At 38.2% G+C, this 22,432-nt stretch overlaps 1 protein-coding gene across 1 annotated transcript in view; it reads left to right on the top strand.

The window, feature by feature from the left end:
• Positions 1–403: 403 nt before the first annotated feature.
• The window catches only part of LOC101726718 (ankyrin repeat domain-containing protein 26-like), a 74,181-nt gene continuing 52,152 nt past the window's right edge, over positions 404–22,432 (top strand). The window contains 7 exon segments of the mRNA XM_087204023.1: positions 404–1,768; positions 5,883–5,997; positions 6,158–6,331; positions 11,112–11,218; positions 18,706–18,761; positions 19,613–19,648; positions 21,706–21,739. Of these exon segments, the coding sequence (XP_087060149.1) occupies positions 1,560–1,768; positions 5,883–5,997; positions 6,158–6,331; positions 11,112–11,218; positions 18,706–18,761; positions 19,613–19,648; positions 21,706–21,739 (731 nt within the window). The 5' untranslated portion in view covers positions 404–1,559.

Raw genomic sequence — 22,432 nt, 5'->3', positions numbered from 1 at the left:
GAAAAACAAGAAAAAGCCAAATCCAAAAGTAGTACTAGGAAGGAAATTATAAAGATCAAAGCAGAAATTAATGAAATTAAGACAAAAAATACAAAGAATTGATGAATCAAATAGCTGGTTCTTTAAAAGAATAAATAAAATTGACAAACATCTAGCCAGTTTTACCAAAAAGAGGAAAGCAAAGACCCAAGCTACTGCAATTAGAAGTGAAAAAGGCAAAATCACAACAGACTTTGCTGCAATCTAGAAGACCATGAGTAACTAATGGCCTCTAATAAAATGGAGGATTCAAAAGAAATAGAACCTAAACATATATGAACTACCAAAGCTGAACCAAGAATACATAAAAATCCTGAATCATCCAATATCAGACAATGAAATTGAAATTGCCTCTTTTTGGCAGTGCTTAATAGATGCATTTATTCTTTTCCCTTGTTTTCCAAACAATTTGTAAACCCTTTGGCTTTTCAGCTAAGTCAATCCCATTTGTGTCCTATGGTGGGTTTTACCATTTTGTTATTCTTCCATCTTGAAATCTGTGCCCTGGCTACACGTGATGCCAGCCCATGGACATTATAGGAGTCACAAGTGATGACATTCTAAGGACTAGCCTGATCCCTCCGTGCAGGTGGGGACACTGCGGAGGCCCCCAGAGACATGAGGACTCGGGCTGTAACTGCAAGAAGGCAGAACCAGGCCTCATATCAACTCTGCCTCCTCCAAACCAGGCCCCAGCAACAGGCAGCCCAGGGGCGGGGTCGGTGCTGGTGCAACTGTGCACAGCTGAGGAAGTGCAGGGCTGTGGGGGTGACCGGCCCAGAGGGACCCTGAGGAAAATCCTGTGGAACGAGGAAGCCCAGGCAAGGGGCCCTCAAGAAGGACCTCTCTTCTGCAGGGCGTGATGGTGCATAAACGATTCTGAAGGTGCCCGAACATGAACCAGGAGGTTGAGGGCTCCCGTCAAGAGCTCTGCGAGGGGATCCTCAGCTCCCTCCGGCAACCGCAGCCAGGGACAGGACAGGACAGACCACATCAGGCCATGGAAATCTGTATGCGCGCGTGCATACACACACACACACACACGCTAAAATCTGGGGACCCGAGAGGCCTATTTTTCAGTAGGAGGCCGAGCCAGGAAGGTTCTGATCATGATGCCCGCCACCTTCAAGCACCGCACGTGGTTCCTCCTCCTCCTCCAAGGATCTCCATGGTCCTCAGCCCTCTGCCTTTGTCAGCGGCCTCGCGTGTCGCCCGGCCCCACGGCTGCCCACACCGCTCTGGAGCGCAGCAGCCTGCAGGGCCCACGCAGACAGCCGAACCAGTCCACACCGCAGGCATGCGCACCAGCGTACTGAGAAGGCCTGGTGAGGGTGCCCGGCCACCGTGGAGCTGCGCACGCGCAGTGTCCATGAGGCGCGTGGCTTGGTGACTCCACCAGGTTGGAAGCCAGCAGCAGAGCCCCTGGGTTGGGACGCAGCGGCGCGCTGGGTCGGTTTAACTTCCGGGGTGGAGAAAGGTTGAAGCGGAGGGGCGGTGCCTAGGTTGCCAAAGCCACAGCCATGAGGCGGGTCTTCGGCCTCAGCAGGAGGGGCCAAGCGCCTTCGGGCCCCGCAGGCCAGCAGGGCAGCTGCAGGGGACCGTGGCCCGGCGTCCGCGTCAGGGCCGTGGGCAAGCTCCGTAAAGCTGCCAGCGCTGGCGATGCGGCCAGGGTGCAGCATCTCCTCATTCTGGGGAAAAGTGGCGTCCGTGACAGAGACAGGAAGCACAGGTAATGGGGCTGCGGGGGAGGGGCTGCGGGTGGGGCTGGGACTGTGCGGGAGCAGAGGAGGTCCGAGGGTTGTGAGGGCCGGAGAGGGTGAGGAGCGGGGAGAGGTGGGCAAGGGGAGGTCCAGAGGGGGTGAGAAGGGGGTGAGGAAGGGGAAAGGCGGGCAATGGGAGGCCTGGAGGGCAGGCGGGGAGAGGCGGGGAGGGGAAGATCCCACCACCCCGGGAGGACACCTTGGGGGGGAGGGGTGTCTATCCCTAGGCAGCAAAATATTTATCAGCCGCAAAGTAAACACAACTTTTTTTTTTTTGGTACCGGGGATCGAACTCAGGACCTTGCGCTTTCGAGGCAGGCGCGGTGCCACTGATCTAAATCCCTGGGGCCCAGCACAACTTTCAATCAACAGTTACAGATCACTTCATTGACTACTTAAAAGCGATTTAACCACAATGTGTGTATAGTATTTTAACAAATGTGTAGTATAGTATAGTAACAGATGTGTGTATAGTATTTTATTCTTCCTTTTTTTGTGTGTGTGTTTGTTTGGTACCGGATGGAACTTGGGTGGGACCTTGGGCTTGCAAGGCAGGCGGTGGAACCACTGAGTTAAATCCCCAGCCCAGAATTTTATTCTTAATATCACATTAAGAGAACTGTTGTATTCATTGTAAAAAAAAAGAAGACACTATGAAATATTTCCCATAATATATCAAATTCAGGGCTAAAACTTACTTTGTTAAAATCTAGTATCCATTTTCTATCAGTCTTCACCTGTGCATGTATGCTCTTTACTGAGGAATCTTACAAGGAAACTGAGATGGGAAGATGGCTCCATGTTCTTGACTAGAAGGATTCATTAGTCCCAAAATGTGAACTTTCTGTTTATGAGTTTTATATAAACCCAATAAAAATGTCACATAGCACTTGGGTTCACCTACCCTCTTTTGCTATTGTGGTGTCACTAAGAAAATGTAGTGGAGACCTGCCTTCCTAGGCATCAAAACAAGCTATTTTCACAAATTGTTTGCTAACAGCCAAAAAGACAGATAAATGAATGTAACTTAATAGAAAATCCAGAAACACTCAAATATCTGTAAGGATTTAGAATTTGATACTAGTGACATTCATATTAGTTGGAAAATCAGAATTACCCATGAATGAAATGCCTGTGAACTATTTCAAAATATAGATTTTTTTCTTTCACAAAAGATCCTAGAGTATAGATTAAAAATTTTAAGTAATACAAAATTAGAAAAGTACCAACAGCAAACATGAATGCCTATTTGTGCCTTCCTAAGAATGACCTCAGAAGCAAGCACTCTGTTTTTTTGTGCTGGGGGTTGCACCCAGGACCTGGTGCATGCTAAACACACCACCTGCATAAAAGCAGGCATTCTGAAGTTTGACTATCAAAAGCAAAAATAAACTCTCCTTTATGTTAGAAAAAACTTAACAAAATGAAAGACAACGTACTTGGAAAACATTTACAACATGCATCAGATGAAAAATGTATCTTCATTTTACAGAAAGATTTTTCAAAACATCAAGGAAAAATACTGAATTCTAATTTATTTATTTTGAAGCTGGAGATCACCGCTAAGCTATACTGAACTCTAAATTGGGTATTCTTTTGCAGATCTACAAGTGACCTATAAACATAGAAAAAAAAATGTAGAGAGTCTCTGGTAAGGGAATTTAATTTTCAAAAGGAATGAAGTCCTGTTTTACATCTACAAAGTTTGTGAAGATGAAGAGTGGTTTATACTGCTGCTTAAAATTTAAGATGGCTAATGACTTTTTCAAACAGAGTGTACCACATTTTTAAAAAGCGTGTTTCCACCCATCAGTTCCATGATACTAAAATATCTTTAGGACACAGAGACACATGTAATTTCCTTTTCTTCAGCATTGTTAAAAATGGCAGTGTATTAAGGAGACTCCATTGAAGAGATTGTATCAATTGCAGTGCATTCATAGAATAGAATAATATGACCGTTGAAGTTGGCATAGACATTGATGTGTGTTGACATGGAAAGATGCACTCTGGTATATCAAGTGAGAAAAAAGTGAGTTTAATTTTGCATACATACAAATAGACTGAAGTCTTCTGTTGGCCAAAAAACGTGTATAAAATGGGGTAATATTTGTTATTTTCAGGCATTTGAATAAGTGAAGTTTTCTGTTCCTTTTTTAATATTTAGAAATTTGTTCTGTTCCTAATAGTTAAGGGTTTCTCATTGTCTTTTTGTTTCTAACCTTACTTTCACTGACACCAGAAAATATACTCAGTATTCAGTATTTTGACATTTTTTACTTGATTTTTTTTGGGGGGGGGGTACTGGGGTTTGAACTCGGGACCTTGAGCTTGTGAGGCAGGTGACGGAACCACTGAGCTAAACTCCTGACCCTTATTTTGACATTTTTTTGAGTCTTGCCTTTTGGTTTATCACGTGACAAGTTTTGTCAATAGTTCCGTGTGCCCTTCTTTGCTTTCTCTTATCGTGATTTCTACAGTGAATATGTATAAGATCCTAATAAAAGTTTACTGTTAACAGAACAACAGGAATATTAATTAGCACAGATAATAACTTTTCACTTTCTGTGTGTATGTGTGTGTACTGGTATTTCTGCCAGCTCTTAGCTTCTTCAGAAATAAAGGGATCATCTGTGCTTATAGATTGTATTATGTGTATGCTTAATTATATGCATTTTCTTATAGATTTAGTACATATTTGCAAGTATAGATCATTTTAATTGTATCTTTATGGAAGTAAAAGATACCAAATATAAAAGATTATTACTATTACAGAAATATTGCTTTACTTTATACTCCCATTTTTGTTTATCCCATTCTTTCAATCCATTTATTCACCAAACATAACCTGAATACCTATTATGTATTTTATGATCAGGATCCCTCCCTCCTTAAACCATCATGCTTACCTGTTCAGCCTAGCAGGTTGAGAGATGTAAAATTGAAGTAAGAACTCAATTTCAGTTGAAGCTTTTCCTCTTTTTCAAACAAAAACATGCTCTGAAGATAGGAAATTATAAGAGACTCATGAACTGCTCTTTTGAAAATATGTGAGAGTACTAAATGCTAATATTAAGCATTAGAAATATTTGATTCCTCTACATTCTATAAATATACTGAGTAAACTGGGCCATACCTACCCATTTGAATCCTGTGTTTTATTCAGCTTAAAATGAAAATCAAAGTAAGGCTTGTTATTTTATTTTATCTTACTTTATTGTTATTCAGCCCTCTTTCCTTATAGTAGTTTTTATATACCAACCATGTGAGCACAGCTGCCAGAGACCTGTTGCTATATCACATTTTACTTAATGTATGGCACTCTGGAGTATGTGATGACTCTGTAGGAAGAAAACTTTTAAATGCCATTGCTGCAGGAGTTTCGTGTAGAGAGGGGAGACATCAAGGCCTTTTTCCCAGGAAGCAGCTTTATTCATGCCTGCACTGACTCAGCAGATTGGGATTCGTATCCAAAGGCTGAGTGCAGGACATGGCATAGTTTCCCCTTCTTATACAATTGATTTATTTTACTTGATAGAAATGTTGTCTTTGTTAAGTAGAAATTAAAATATCTAATAATTATTGAGTTATTTGTTGTAGAAACTGTTTTAAATATTTTGCATGGATTCTTCTTTAACCATCACAGTAGTGTGCTGTGAGATAACTGTTTTCAGTCATCATTTTGTAGGTGAGAAAGTTGAGGCATAGAAAGGCTAAAAGATAGCTAGAAAGTAAGAGCTTAAAGGAGAAATTAAATCCAAGTTGAGCTCAATCCAAAGCTTGCTCTTCCTGTAACAGGAGGCTGCTCTCAGCTGGGGAGGGGGAATGGCTCAGTGTAGAGCTCTTGCTGCAAGAGCCTGGCTCCTATCCCTGCACTACACACACAAACACAAAATCACCTGGCTGCTCTTCCATTAGCTGTTGAGTAATATGTATTGTACATTGTAGAAGAAAATTAGCTACTTGTTTTGAAATCTGTTTAGTGTTCACAATTACAAGAATAATTGTGCATTGTGAAGTAGAGCTCTGTAATTTCCTAATAATCTTTCTCACTGTTATAGATCATACATCTTTCTCATATAGGACTGCTTTGCATTTTGCCTGTGCCTACAGCCATCCGGAAGTGGTAACTCTCCTGGTGGAGAGGAAGTGTGACGTCGATGCCTGTGACAGTGAGAACAGTACCGCTCTGATTAAGGTAGGAAGCAGGCACCAATCACCAATTTCAGCATGAGATGGATTGTATTTGAATGCTGAAAATAACAGTGAATCGGTGTAATTTAAATGTCCCTACTTGGTGAGGCATGTGGAAGGTCTCTTTTGAGTTCCTTGACAGTCTCTTGTCACAATACCCCCAGGCTGTACAGCGCCACCAGGAGGAGTGTGTGACTATCCTCTTGGAACATGGTGCCAATCCGAATGTTGCGGATGCCAGCGGCAACACTGCTCTCCACTCTGCTGTCTATAGTGAAAACACATCGATAGCAGCAAAACTGCTTTCACACCATGCGAAGACTGAGGCCAAAAATAAGGTATAGATCAACCCATTTTATTTCCAAAATATTTGAAATAGATTCATGTTAACAGTGACATATAGGTAGGGTCCATTTTTCATAAGCTCAAGCATCCCATGAATGAAAATACAGTATTTAAAACAATTGTTAAAGATTTCACTTTAAGTGCTGATAATTTTAAAGAAATACTAGAGAATACAGGTTTCTTTTATGCATTTATGACAATATTTTTGAAAACACTGAATTTTTTCAAAGTAAATCTTTTTTTTTCTGATATTTCCACCAAAGTTTTTTTCCTCCCTTTAATTAGTGTAAAACAACACAGGACAGCAAAATTTGCCTTGGAAATAGGCTTTATTTTAAAACTTAAACAGAACAACAGCATCTTATAGTAAGTGGAAATCATGTTACTGTTGACAAGTCATAAAAGTGATTCATTTTCAGTGATCTCGCTTAAATGGGAAAAATGAAAAGGTTAAGTGATTAGAAATATGCAGGCCAATGGGGGTTGTTTGTTTTTGAAAAAATACTTTTCTGGTTTATGTATATAGACAAGAGCCTCTTTAATTTTTTTTTTAATTTTTTTTTTTTGGAACCAAAACGTTATTGTAACATTTTAGATATACAAATGATGACACTCATCATAGGGAATTTGCACCTGTACATGATATATCCTGTCTCTTCTTTTTTCCGGTCCCCTAATACAAAAGCTTTGTTTCTATTCTTTCCTTCTATTTTCACTTTCTTCTGGTCCCTTCTTTCCTATCCCCCTTCCCCTCCCTTGTTCCCTTTCCCATTTGAACATTTTTTTTTACCATTTCCCAATATCTATTACACATTTTAGTCCTTATTTCCACTTCTTTTCTCACACCAGAGAAACAATGCAGTGTTTCAACATGTGTGTTCTATTTTCAGTTTTGAGAATAAAAATTCTTTTTTTTTTTTTTCAATACTGGAGATTGAACCCGGGGCTTTCATACTGGGCTTTCATCTCCAGCTCTTTTATGTTATTTTTTTATTTTGAGACAGGGCCTCACTTAGTTGCCCAGGCTGGGCTTGAACTTGCAGTCTTCCTGCCTCAGCCTCCCACAGTGCAGGGATCCAGGCATGTGCTGCTGTACCTGGCTTGGGAATAAAAAGCCTTAGGAGGGCCAAGGATTTAGCTCAGTGATGCTGCTGGCAAGCACAACGTCCTGAGTTCGATCCCCAGTACCAAAAAAGATTCTTAGGAAAGAAACGTGTAGTTGCACACCTGCAATTTTAGGAGCACTCTGAGGAAGCCAGATTGGCATTGGCTGGATGGTGACTAGGTGGAAAACAAGGGGGAATGAACAAATAATTAGCAGACATTCTGTCCTTTCCAGGCAGAAACAGCAACCGATATAAGAGTCTAAATTCTGCTTTCAAACCTATAGAGTCTTGCTGGGAGCTGGGAGATGAGGGGCTTATACAATGAAGTCAGTTGCATTTTGAATTTACTAGTCCCTGTTCTGCCCTAACCAAGAGGATTAAATGGAGCTTTCAGGGAGTAACTATCTCTTACTTTCCCTGCTTTTGACCAAATCCCCAAATGGTGAAAAGAACTGGCTGTGTGGATGGGAGATGAGACTGAAGTGACCTTCTAGGTTCTCTAGTTCTCATCTAGACTTGTGCTTCTCAGTGGTCTGGGGAAAGTTTTGAAAATGTACACGTTGAGACTCACCCCTGAGATTTTGATTCAGTAAATCTGTTAAGGCCTGGACATGGATATTTTAAAATATTTCCTCAAGATTCTGATATAGCTCAGAACCATTTAATAGATAAGTATATTGATGAATTCCTAAATCTCAGAAACTTAAGAAATCTGAAAGAGTTTGATGAAATACAACTTTTCTTCCAATCTGTCCTTTCCAACACATTAGCACAACTTTCATTTGTCTTTCTCTACCTCTGTCAGTGGGAAGTTAAAAGGAGTATCATTGGTACTGTTGCCATGCAAAATACCACCACTCTCCCGCTAACCTGCAGTCAGTCACTGCCATTGAGAAGCTCTGCAGAAATTCACTTATGGTTAAGCTGAGGCTGAATCTGTAAGAGTTTTACATCTCTCTATTACCATTCAGGGCGTGAGGTCAACAAATGTTGATGATTTGCAGGATTTTCTCAACTGAATAGTAGCAACCATGAGCCTGTTTTTCGTTGAAGGCATGTGGTAGACTGTCTCAGTGTGGTAAGTTCAATGAGCCCTGGCAGAAATCAATGAAGTTAGTAAGAAAGTAGATGAGAATGGTTTTTTAAAAAATTTATTTGTGTGTGTGGTACTGAGGATTGAACCTAGGGTCTTGCTGCTGAGCTACATTCCCAGTATTCAGCACTCCTCGCCCCTTTTTAAAATTTGAGAGTGGGTCTCACTAAGTTGCCTCGACTGTACTCAAACTTGGATTCTGCTGCCTGCCCCCACAGAGTGATGAAATTACCTACCGGGATGCACCACCGGGCCCAGCTGGGAATTCTTTTGATAATTTAATTTGAGCACTCCTATGAAACAATTTAATTAACAGTCAGGGAGAATTGAGTACAAACGGAGAATAAATTAAAGTGTTAGGAAAATTATTAAAATAGGTATAATGAATCTTTTATTACATTGTGGGACCTCACTTTTTTTTGGTACCAGGAATTGAACTGAGGACCTTGCACTTGCCGGGCATGCACAGTGCCACTGAGATAAATCCCCAGCCCCTGGACCTCACTTTTTGGTAAAACATGATGTTAAAGGAAGGATTTTACATGCAAACATTTGCTTTGTACACAACCATTTTGGAAGCACATGCACAGCAAAGATATAAGCAAAAGACTATGGACTGAATGTGGCTATTAGCTATATTCAGTTTGCCTCCATACATTGAGTCCACATTGAAATTTCAGGAAACTCCACCAGAACTTGAGGTTTCAAGATTCTCTGAAAAGGGCCGGGGATTTAGCTCAGTGGTGCTGCCGCCTGCCTCACAAGCGCAGGGTCCCAAGTTCGATCCCTGGTACCGAAAAAAAAAGATTCTCTGAAAGAAGAGAATTAGTCTGTCTCTTCGGAGCCCATGTGTCTGTTGAGGCATGCCCCCTGTATCTGAAGCTCTTGTGTTTTCTTCAGTTTGCTATTGACCCACCTCTGTATTTCTTCCTGTCCACTACTGTGTCTTTATGAGTTTACAGCTCTTCAGCTATGGTATATTTTAATAAAGATAAGGAGTTTCATGATATTTTATATTAATTTATAAGAAGGTCATCTATATGCCTTGAAAGTACAAGGTCCCAAGTTCGATCCCTGGTACCAAAAAAAAATAAGAATGTCATCGATATTTTATGGTACCATCTTAGAAATGGAATTGAATTTAGAAGTTGTTTTAAAAAGCTTTTTCTTACACTATATGAATAATCATGTTCCTGTTAGAATGTCTGCAAGTGTTATTAGGTTAATTATGATTGCAGCTGGGAAAGTTATGCCTGTTATCACCAATATTATATCTTTGTCTCCAGCATTGTCCCTTGAAAATACAAGTGACTTAGTGACTTTCATTATGATAAAATTAATCCATATTGGGCAGTATTCGACTTTTTATTGATAAACCATCATAGTTTTGTCTCTGATTTATACGTATTTTGCATAAAACATAGAAATAACCTTAGCAATTAGGATGGAAACAGAATGAAAACTTATTAAAAGTTTTCATGCATGTGGATCCCAGGATTGTCATAAGTGAGAATCAGGGTTTTGTACTGAGCTTTCTATCAGCTAAGATAAAATTTTCATCTAATGATAGGAGAAAAACCCATAGGCAGTTTAGTAATAAGCAGTCAAAATTTATTTGGAGCCTATTTCCCAATTGAGTGAGCATGTCCTGTGGACTCATTCGGAGCAGAATTGGTTGACATTTGTATTTGGATCCTGACACCATGCATAGAATCCAGCAAGTTTCCTCCATAATCCAGAAGAAACTTCCATGTTCCTGGAAAGCTCTCAACACTGTATTGCTGAAACTCTGAATAATTCCTCAGATGTTGATATTTGCCAGAAAAAAAGTATTGTCAAATAGGAATAAAGCAAAGTTAAAGAGACTTAATGCAGTTTTATAATAATTTGTCAAACATGATCAGTGAATCTGTTGAGGCATAGAACTTTTGGAAAATTATTCTTTGGAATATAGACTGAGAAACCCTGCACTAGACATAATTTAGCTCATCAATTCAATAAAAATACTTCAATCTTTTACTGTTATGCTTTAGGGTATGGGGCTACTGAAATAAAAGCTACAGCCTCTGCCCTCAAGATGCTTTTGATTTAGGTGGGAGACATCGCATAACTCCAAAGTACCATGATAAATGCTGTGATAGAAGGAAAGATACTTGGAATCAGTGAATGTCTGAAGAGAGTTTTGACACTGAGTTCATGTAGTAACTTTAGGCAGAGGTGTAGTGCATTTCAGGAACAGCACATGTGGAAGCATAATGAGGAGGAAGAGACTGCTGTGTATTTATTCTCTATACAGTGGACCTTCAGGTTATGACTGGCCTGACATATGAACAACTTGGGTTAATTAGGTTAATGGAAGATTCATCTGCCTCTTGTTATCTGTAGTGTGTACGCAGGTAAATGTCCAGACCTCAGCTGTATTGAATTAGTTACAACCTGCCCTTGGAACTGATGAGTTCGTAAGTCAAGGGTCTACTGTATTAGGTCAGAGCGATGGGCTCTTTTACAAGGTTTTCAGTTCAGTTGAGAAGTAGGCACTTGTGTGGATTATAAATTGTTTCTGCTCGTTCACAGGATGACCTCACACCACATTTGCTTGCTCTAAGGGAAAACAGACAGCAAGTAGCAGAATTGCGTATAAAGAAAGAAGCAAATATTCACATGGTGGATAAGCCGGGAAGGTATAGTTGTTTGTTCTTTTTTAAAAACAAGACTTTAGTGGTATTCTAGAGAAGTAATAAGTCAAATAATCCACAGCCAAATAAATCAATAGGAAGAAGGCTAATTTACAATTACTGGGATATAATGAAAAATATCAACACAAACCTTCAGAAAGCAATTATTTGGATTGGGCAACACAACGAACACTGTATAGGAGGATTCATGCTCTGTTTTACAGGAATATTGACTGATGTTTGCTGTTTTTTATGAAAAAAAGTTTCATAGCAAAATAGTAAGAGAATAACAGTAGTTAATACACTGAGTATTGTTATCTTCAAAGTACTTCCTCAGAGTACAAGACAGAAACCAAAATGATTCTTACAGAAAAGAAACATATAACACAAAACTTTCTTTTCAGTGATCTAAGCTAAACTAGTAATATAAATGAAACAGATCAGTATGTATATTAAAATATTTTGAAACAATGAAATAGGTAATTTGGGGAAGTATTTGAACTTCTCCCTACTATTTTGCACATTTATATATATATTGTTTGTCATATAAGAGAATATTTGAGCCTGTGTGTCAGACTTATTTCACCTATCATTATATTCTGAGATTACATCCATTTATCTATGAATGCCTCAAGTTGATCTTTCTTTATGGCGGTGTAGTACTTCATTGTACATAAATCCATTTTCCTTTTGCGTTTATCTGTTGATGGACATGAACACTGTTTCAAAGATGTAGCCATTATAAATTGTGCTGCTATAAATATGGATATGCATGTATCCCTGTACTTTGATTTTAACCCTTTCGGAAGTTCTCTAGAAGGAGCATAGCTGGATCAAATGGAATTTCTATTTTTAGAGTTTTAAGGAATCTCCACACTGATTTCCCTAGTGGTTGTACTAGTTTACATTCCCAGCAACAATGTAGAATACTTCCTCCCTCCCCCTATTCTTGTCAACATTTATTATTAGATTTTTTTGACGATAACCATTCTTTCTGAGGTAAAAATGATATTTGCAATGTAGTTTTAATTTGCATTTCTCTGATGGCCAGCAATAGTGATAATTTTTTCATGTATTTATTGGTCACTTGTACTTCTGAGAAGTGTCTTTTCTTTTTGGTTGCCCATTTTTAAACTGGGTCTTTTATTTTGGGAGGTCTAATTTTTTTGGGTTCTTCATATGTTCTTCATGTTAGTCTTCTGCCTGTGGAATAGCAGGAAAAAATGTTTTCCCGTTATGAAGGTTGTCTCTTCACTCTGTTGGTTGTTTCCTTTGCAGTACCGAAGCTTTTTAATTTTATATGATCCCATTTGTTGATTCTCTATATTATTTCTTTATGCCTTTGGGGATCTGTTCAGAAAGCCCTTGCCTATGCCTATGTCTTCAAGAACTGTACCTATTTTATCTTCTAGCAGATTGTTTCTGTTTTAACGTTTAGATCTTTGACCCATTTTGATTTTAGTTTAGTACATGGTGAGATATATAAATGTAGACTCAATCTTCTGCATGTCGGTATCCAGTTTTCTCAGCACCATTTATTAAAGAGTCTGTCTTTCCTCCAGTGTATGTTTTTGGCTCCTTTGTGAGAGATCACACAGCTCTGTGCCTAGGGTTGTTTCTGTTTCTTCTGTTCTGTTTCACTGATGCACATGCCTGTTTTTGTGCCAGTACCATGTGGTTTTAAGCGCTATAGCTGTATAGTATAACTTCAAGTCTGGGACATGATGCCACCTGCTTTGCTTTTGCTACCCAAGATTGCTTTTGCTGTTCTGGGTCTCTTCTGATTCCATATAGGATTGTTTCTCTAGCTCTGTGAGAAATGATATTGGTGTTTTGCTTGGGATTGCATTAAATCTATACATCAGTTTTGGAAGTAAGACCATTTTGACAATATGGATTATGCCTATCCAGAAACAGGGGATGTCTTTCCATTTTCTGATGTCTTGAATTTCCTTTTTCAGACTGATGTAACTTTCATTGTAGAGGTCTTTCCTTCCCTAGGTTGATATGTAAGTATTTAGTTTTTTTTGATCCTATTGTGAATGTTATTATTTTCCTAATTGCTTTTTCAATGAGTTCATTCTTAGTATATAGGGATGCTATTGATTTTTGTGTGTTTATTTTGTATCCTGCTGTTCTGCTAAATTTGACTATCAATTCTAGGAGTCTTTTGGTGGAGGTTTTTGGGTCTCATAAATAAAGAATCATGTCACCTGCAAAGAATGATATTTTGACTTTGTCCTTTCCTATACATATAACTTTTTTTTTTCTTGCCTGATCACTCTGACTAGTATTTCAAGGACTACATTGATTAAGAGTGGTGATAATGAACTTCCTTGTTTTGGTCCTGATTTTAGAGGAAAGACTTTCAGTTTTTCCCCATTTAATATGATGTTAGCAGTAGGTTAGTCATAAATGGCTTTAATCATGTTGAGATAAAGACTTTCCATACCTATTTTCTTCAGGGTTTTTATCATGAATGAATGTTGGATTTTGTCAAAGGTTTTTTCTGCATCTATTGAGATGATCATGTGATTTTTGTCCTTGTTTCTATTTATGTGATGAATTACATTTATTGTTTTGTGTATATTGAACCATCCTTGAGTCCATGGGGTGAAACCTACTTGGTCATGGTGCATGATCTTTTTGATGATTTGTTGCATTTAGTCTGCCAGTATCTTGTTAAGGATTTTTACATCTATGTTCATTAGAGAAATTAGCCTGTAGTTCTCTTCTTTGGTTGGATCCTTGTCTGATTTTGGATCAGGATAATGTTAGCTTCCAAGAATGGCTTTCAGAATACTCTTTATCTATCAATTTTATTAAAAAGTTTGAGGAGTATTGGTGTGAGATCATCCCTGAAGTGCTTGTAGAATTTCACTGTGAACCATCAGGTCCTGGGTTTTACTTAGTTGGTTTGTTTTTTTTTTTTTTTTTTTTTTAACTAATTCTTAAGTTTCCTTGCCTGAAACTGGATGGTTCTTTTTGGTTCAACTTTGGTAGTTTATACGTAAAAATAATTGAGATTGGGCCAAGGTGAAAAGATGGTAGATGTTACTTATTCTCACAACATGAATCTTTCAACCATAAGCTCAGTTCTGAAGAACAAGTTTAAGATAATGGAACATGTGAAGTCTGCTGTGCCAATGAAGTCATTTTGTTGGACTTATAAACAAATCCAGCTTACAAATGTTCTTCTGGAAGAGAACTCATTCTTAAGTTGAGGAACATAATGTATATATATTAAGTCCATTTGTTCAAGGTTTGGTTCAACTTTGATATTTCTTTGTTCATTTTTTTTGTTTAGTTGATCTAGTTGTGATAATGGGGAATTGAGATTCCCCAGTGTAATTGTATTAATGTTTATCTGATCTTTTATTTCCATTAGAGTTTGCTTTATGAAGTTGAGTCACTGTGGTTTGGTGCATACATGTTTATAATTGTTATCTCTTCCTAATGAATAGATCTGTTAACTAGTGTATCTTGTCTTGTGTGTGTATGTGTGTGCATGTGCCTCCTTTGACCAGCTTTGGCTTGAAAATAGGGTAGCTCCTGCTTATTTGGGGGTTCTGATTGCATGGAATATTGTTTTTCATCCTTTGAGTTTTTTAGTCTATAATTTATTTTTGTGTTAAATGTGTTTCTTATACATCGCATATTGTTGGATTTTGTTCATGATCCTTTCTACTAATCTGTGCGTTTTGATTGATGAATTGAGTCCATTTACATAGGCAGTTATACTTGTTAGGTATTGATTTATTCCTGTCATTGTATTAATTTTTTGTTACTGTTTTGCTTTCTTTCCCTTTTACTTAGTTATTAGCCCTTCCTGACGTATTCATTTTATTGGATCTTTGGCATTGTTAGCTTTATTTTCTTCTAAGATATCCTTAAAAACTTTTTAGAGTATTTTGGTTTGCCAGTCATAAACTTCTTTAGGTTTTCTTCAGAGTGGAAATATCTTATTTCTCCATCAGTTTTGAAAGATAATTTTGCAGGCTGTAACAGTCAAGGTTGGAAGTTGTTTTCTTTAAGAGCTTGAAACACTTCATTGCATGCTCTCTTTGCCTTTAAGGTGTGTGTTGAGAAATCTGTTGTACTTCTGATGGGTTTTCCTTTACAGGTGATTCATTGCTTTTTCTCTAGCAACCTTAAGATTCTCTTCTTGTGTTATATTTCTAGGTCTTTTATTTATGTGGCATGGAGTAGTTTTTTTTTCTGATCATGCCTATTCAGGGTTCTGTATGCTTCATTTAGCTTATGATTTCTGCTATTACTTGCATAAACAGGTAATTTATGCTGTTTATGTGTCTTCTGATTTTCCACTAATTCTAATTGCTCTTATATTACTCCTCTTTGAGTCATCTAGGAGCTATTGGATCAACTTTTCATGTTCCTTTGTTGTTTTTAAGGTATCTCTCATTAAGTGATTATTGACTTCAGCCCTGTCCTCTAGGTCTGACAGTTTTCACATTGGTTTCTTCTGCTAACCATACTTTCAATCATGGTTTTGATCTCCTGGATTTCTTTTTGGACCTTTCTTATGGATTCCCATTCTTTTCTATCCTATGCATTCATATTTTGCATTTCTTTCTTTAGCTCCAAAAGCTGTTTATTAGTGTCTTTTCTATACTCACTGACCATTTGTTTCATTAGGGTCATTATTTGATTAATTATATCTTCTTTAAATTTGCCAATTACCTCGTTGAACTGTTTTACCTCCTGGTACCCTTTCAGACCTGTCTGCCATATAGTTTATGATTTCCTTCCTGAGGGCCTTCTGAACTGGTTTTGAAGGAGTTGGAAGGTTTTGGAGGCATTTTGTTGTCTTTTCATGTTTCTGGGTTTTTTGTTTGTTTTTGTGGTGGGGTTGGCAAATTCTTTGGCCTAGTGCCCTGTTTTTTGAGAGTAAGCCACAGTATGGTTTATTACCTGCCCCCTCAGGCCATCCAAATACTGGCATAGAGAGAAAACCGATTCCCAGCCACTACTATGTTGCCTTGGCTATTGTAGTAAATTCAGCAGAAACAATGGCATCAAATTTCAACCGGATACTGACAAATCCTAGGCCCCACTTATGAATGGCCCTTAACCAAAACAAAGAGGACCATCATTGAAGTGAAGACAATTAGACAACCCTTATGTTGACCTATAGTAGCTCACACCACTAAGTTCTGCTGGATGTAGGTGTCACAGCACAAACATAACACTACATTAAATGCCTTCTTCAGAACTACCCGCTCTGACTATTACTGCTACCAAAACTGGCCTCCCACAACAGAATACAGGCCCTATGATCTTCCGGGTCTAAACCTGGACCTCCCAGGGGATCCCAGGAGATTCCTGTTTAACTGTCACCCTCTCCAGCCTATCTCCCAAGGGTCTCTAACCCGGTCTCTGTGGTAGGCTATCACTTCAGTGCTGAAGTGGAACTGTTCTCCTGGGTATTGGTCTCTTCTTCGATCAGGTTGGCCTGTTGGTTATCACCTGTTTTCCTTATGCTGTGAGCAACACATGGGCTGGGTATGGGGTGCTCAGTTCTAGGTCCTCCCAACTCAGTATGCAGCCGAGGCAGGTGTTGGGTGAAGGCGGAGCACTCAGTTGCTGGATCCTCCTCCAGCTTAGTGCAGGGCCAGGTGGGCATCTGCGTTGGCTGGGGCTAGGGCACTCAGCCTGATATTTGCTCTTTATAATCTAATTTTGCTGGTCATTTGATTTTACATTAGCTAAAGGAGTTTTATATTAGTTTATAAAGTACAGAAGTAGGGATTTCTGATTAGCAACTTGGGTCTTGAAATGTCTAATTTAGCAGGAAATCTTGTTACTTTCCTGTGGGAACTATCTCCTACACCCTTCTCCTTGAATTTTCCAAGATCCTAAGAAATTCCTTAGGTCTAAGGAAGTCAGTCCTCTTTCACAAGTCGGTGTGATTTTGTTGTTTGTTTTGCTATTAAATTTGGTCTTGCAGTGCAGTGATGATTAACCTTTACTACCAGGTTGCCCTTACTGATCCAGATCCCTGAATCTTAATGGTATTATACACTTAGACTTAAAAGTTGCGGCTTTTTAAAGTTTACATGTAGGTATGTTTTTATGCTCAGTTATTGTTTCTGAACTAGCAGCCCTGTACTTTGGCAGCTGGTCCTTCTAGCTTAGTCACATGCATAGTAAATAAAATGATTCTTCCCAGTTAGAATCCAATGTGGAGCCTACATATTAGCCTGGACCTTCATGGTGGCTTATCTTTTGAGACCTTTGTTAGTCTTCTGCCAGCAAATATGAGTTGGGATCATTGTAAACTACTGGAGAGGTTCAGATAATGTTCCAGAAAAAGATAGGTGTTTCTTTTTTCCTTTCCTACCACATCTTTACCCAAAGGCCCCTTTATACTTTGTAGCACCTTAGGTTGTGAAAAGTCCCAAATCACCTTTCTCCAAAGTTGGTGCCTGCTTCCCATTGGCCCCTGAAATGATCTGTTTAGTAATGAATATCTCTACTTGTGTCTCAGCATCAAGTTTCCAGAATATCTTTCAAATTCTAGTTCATAAAGAAGCCATTAAATAAAATTACCTGAATCTGCAGTAGATTAGTTGGATTTAAGAGAGCTAAGCCTTATCGTGACTTAATCAGTCTCCACGTATAGAAGAGGGCTTTGTCTTCCAAGTCAGTTGGAGACATGTGGCGATTGAACCAGCAGATCTTTGTTAGAATCCAAACTCTGAACAAGCAGATGTGTGTTAGAATCACACTCAGAGTTTGGTTGGATAGAGAAGGAATAGTAGTGTATTCTAGGTCTTGACATCTGTTAGTTTTTTGTCCTTGGCGTGATTAGTTCAGTAGTATGGGACAGTTACATTATCTAATTTAATGAGGTATTTATAAACAAATTTAGTTATAAATTATTAAAAAGTTGACTTGGCATGAATTATAAGCAACAGAGAATAGAACAGCTGATAATCAAAATTAGGGCCTAATATTTTCTGGTAACTACATTTGAGTATTAGAACTTGTGGAAAAAATACGCATTGGGTTTTATTTGGGATTCCAAAATAGTTCAGCATTAAAGCACAGATCACTCCATTGCTTCACTATTTCTGGGAGCAAGTTTTTATGTTAGCCCTTCAAATCTTCATAACAACCTGGTGAACTAAGCAGTAAAATGGTTATTGTTTAGAAGACTTTGCACCTAAGAGAGATGACTTGTCCAAGAAAAAACAACTGATGGTTTCAGAGCTGGAACTTCTGAGTTCGAGACAGTTTCCCTTAGGTTGAGCTAATCTTTAATTCATGGAGCTGTCTTGGCCTTTTTGGTTCATGACTGTTTCACCTTACTTATTTTCTTCTTTAATTACATGGTTAATAAAGGTTTGTAGATCTTACAAATTTGAAGTGTGTGGAATAAAGTTCTAATATTAGCTCTGATATTGGCTGAAATACACTTAATAATTTAATATATTTTATATCAATATTAAATCAGTAATTTTTTCATATAGGCACATTTTTGAATATGAAGATAAGAGACTTAAAAATCCTCAAAATAGTCATCCAGGTAAGACTTCTCATAGTGAATTACACTTGGTGGTCCTACCCTGATTAAAAAAAAAGTAAGAGTAGGGCGAGGGATTTAGCTCAGTGGTTCTGCTGCCAGCCTCACAAGCGCAAGGTCCTGAGTTCGATCTCCGGTACCGAAAAAAAGGAAAAAAAGGAAAAGTAACCCTGGGCATAGTGGTGCATGCCTATAATCCCAGCACTTGGGAGGCTGAGGCAAGAGGATCACTGTGAATTTGAGGCCATCCTGGGCTACATAGTGAGTTCAAGGCCAGCCTGAACTACAGAGTGGGACCCTGTCTAAAAAAAAAAGTAAGCAAGAAAGTTTTGAACCTAGAAGAGCAGTTTAAAAAAAATCACTGTTTAAATTGCCTTTATATATTTTAAAAATTTCTTTCTTAATAGTCTAGAATTCAGAGTTATGTAAGAAATGAACTGTAAGAAATTTATGATCTAAAACATTTCATTTATTTAATTTTGATTCCTGAAATCCTGTACATGAAAAAGATTTTTAAATTAGTGTGTCTGTTTTCTGTATACTAACATAATAAACTTTAAAATTTTTTAGTAAATGGATTGCATTTAGTAAATAGTATTGCATGGTTGTGTCATTAAAAAGTGATTTGTGTCACTAAAAATAAAATGTTATGTCACTTTTATCAATTATTTCTTGCCTAAGTATGTAATTTAAATTATTCTATATATTTTCATATTCTCCAGTAGGAGAGTATACTCTGTTACTTTGCTCTTTAATTACCTCAAATTTTAAAGTGACTGTGACTAGCTATGATGTGGTAATAGCAGGTTCGGTGGCTATTTTTTTAATTAGTAACTTTTTTTTCTATTTTGCAGTGCTTGGACCTGAACCTAGGACCTCACGCATGCTAGGCAAGTGCTGTACCACTGAGCTATAACCTATCTACTAATAACTTTGTTCTTTAGAGCAGGTTTAAGTTCACAGAAAAATTGAAGATACAGAGATTTCCCATTTACTCTGTGCCTCCCACGCCTAGGTTGCCTCCCTCCATTGCCAGTGCTCTCCTCTAGAGTAATACACTGGTTACAGGTAACTTGCACTGGTCCATCATCATCCAAAGTCTGCAGTTAACATTCGGGTTCACGCTTAGTGTTCTGCATCCTGTGGGTTTAGGCAAATGTGTAATGATTGGTATCCATATTGTAGAGTCATATATAGAATAGTTTCATTGCCTTAGGTAGCTCCTGTGTTCCATCTGGTCATAGCCTCCCCACCCCCCGACCCCCAACACTGCAACCACTGATCTTTTCACGGTCAGGAGAGTCTTGCTTTTACCAGAACAACTACATAGTTTGAATAATACAGTGGATATTTCTTGAATATTTAAAACAATAAATTTTCAAAGCAACCGAGTATAATCATTCAAAATGTTTTATTTGAACGACTTTTTCTTTGGGTGGGAGTGTTGCTAGTGATTAAAGCCAAGGCTTTGAGCATTCCACACAAATGCTTTAACACTGAGATACACTTCTAGCCTTGGTTTTTTGTGTATGAATGTGAGCTGATGGCATATGCTGTACATATTGAGAAAGCATGCTCTTTATGGTGATTCCCATAATTAGGAGGGTTGAGAAAAATGATATTATGCTGAACTTCACAGCACTAACTAGACCATCCCGCTCTATTGGGTCCAGAGAGGCCCTTTAAAGATGGAGGGAGACACTGTCAAGGGCTGCACTTCACAAAATGCATCAGTCTTTCATACCTGCCTGGCACTGGGAAATAAGACCAGGGAATGAAGAAAACGGTAGGTGAATCAAAACGCTCCTCTTCATTTGAGGGCTAAGTATGAGAACTGTATTATTATAACATGACAGACTTTCTTTATCATTATTATTATTGGTCCCCACCCCCCAGTGTTGAGGATTGAATGGTCTTGTGCGTACTGTTCCAGTGTTCTTACCGCTGAGCCCCAGCCCCAGCCCTGAGTGTCTATGAGTAGATTCTCTGTCGTGAGAGTCCAAGGCTTTTAGTTTTTTTGTTTTCTCATAGTTTACATGAAGTAGAAAAAAAATTTTTTCTTTTACTTGACAGGTTCTGAGAGATTGAGTGAGTTAATGGCTTTATTTTTATGTATTTTTTCATATAAGATAATGCTCCTTGGCACTAGGTTGCAGCCTTCCCAGTGCTGGCTTTTAAGCTTCTCTGACTCTTTGGAGTGGACAGGCCTTTAAGGGACTGATCTTTGCAGTGGTTCTTTCCATGAGAAGTAAGGTAGCAGATAAACTTGAGTGTTGCTTCCATCACAGATAAGACAGAGAAAATAATTAGAACTAAGAGAGCTTATTAGCACCTTCCTTAGAAGAATATTAGTAAGGGTAGGTACACTGATTTTTTGTGAGCTCTTCTCCACTGGGACCTGGCAGTCTCTACAAAGATCCTTGTTTCAGATCTGTTTCCTGTGTTTTGCTATGCTGCAAATTAGAGTGCCCATTATAGCTTCCTTGTGATAGAATGCTTCCTCCTAAAATTCAGCAGTTTCAACTGAAAACCTGGAGCAGCAGTGTTGTGTCATAACAAATAAGTGTACTCTTATGTGATTGTTCCTAGTGCCATTAGTCCAGAAAAATCATGCTATTTGTTTGACGCTGTCAGCTTATGCCACTGACACTGCTAATGATACCATTTCTGTCTGATAGCATTCAGTTAGGATTGAGTCATTGTACACAGCAATTTGCTTGCTTTTAGCTATCAAATTTTGATAAATTCCATTCTTCCATGTATTTGATAAATAAAAAATGGAAAGAGTTCTTAATGCCTTACCTATCAATAGTATAATTAATATTCATTCTAGAATAGTCTACAGGTGCAATCCAAAAGAATACTTTCTAACAAAGCATCCATGTTTACTTTTAATATTTTATATTTCTTGTTGATTCAAAATATATTTTACCTTTTTCTTTAATAGTGGATGAGAGTTCTGAAGATGACTCTTTAACCAGGTAGGAATTTATAGATTTTTAAATATTATATGTTAACTAACTATGCAGAGAAAAGAAACGAATGTTTTTTTAGTGTTCTGATCCAGAATAGACAACTCTGTCTATTCTGTGCTCTTATAATGTATTTTTTACTAATAAGGCAGTTGTTATTAAGGGAGCTTGATTACATGGCCCGTGATCCCATAATTAAGTAGCTGATCCATGCTTTAACTGTCAGCCTGCCTGTCATTCCATTGCCTGCAATGCTGGGATCAAGATACAGGTCATATGAGATCATTTCAGAAAGTCACAGTTAGATGTGTGTCAAGTCTGTTTAGTTTTCCTGAGAAGCCTGCGGAGAATCAAAAGAGTTTTTCCTAATAATGCTTGCACTGATAACCAGTATCTTGTTTTTAATCATCAGAGGTTTTAGGTCAGATCTGAAAGTGAAGACCATCTATATGTAAACCATGTTATATTAATTATGCTGAGCATCTATTGGGATATTTTTAATGCATTTCTCTACTTGCTGATTTCCCAGTTTGGTTTTCCTTTCAAGCTGCTACTCTTGCCTACTTCCAATGAATTTTTTTCCTTCCTATTTTTTCCCCCATGAGTAAAATCTTTTCTTGATTTTTTTTAAGCTTTCTCTTCTGCTTTTCTTGGTATATTTTTCACTTCTGTTATCTTAGTATTTCTTATTGTTTTCTAGAC

This window comes from Heterocephalus glaber, unplaced genomic scaffold, assembly GCF_053883595.1.
Source record: "Heterocephalus glaber isolate CG9 unplaced genomic scaffold, H.glaber_assembly_v1.0 deba00001837, whole genome shotgun sequence".
NCBI lineage: Eukaryota > Metazoa > Chordata > Mammalia > Rodentia > Bathyergidae > Heterocephalus > Heterocephalus glaber.
The sequence above is the reverse complement of the archived record's forward strand: the minus strand, read 5'-3'. Positions and strand labels throughout refer to the sequence as shown.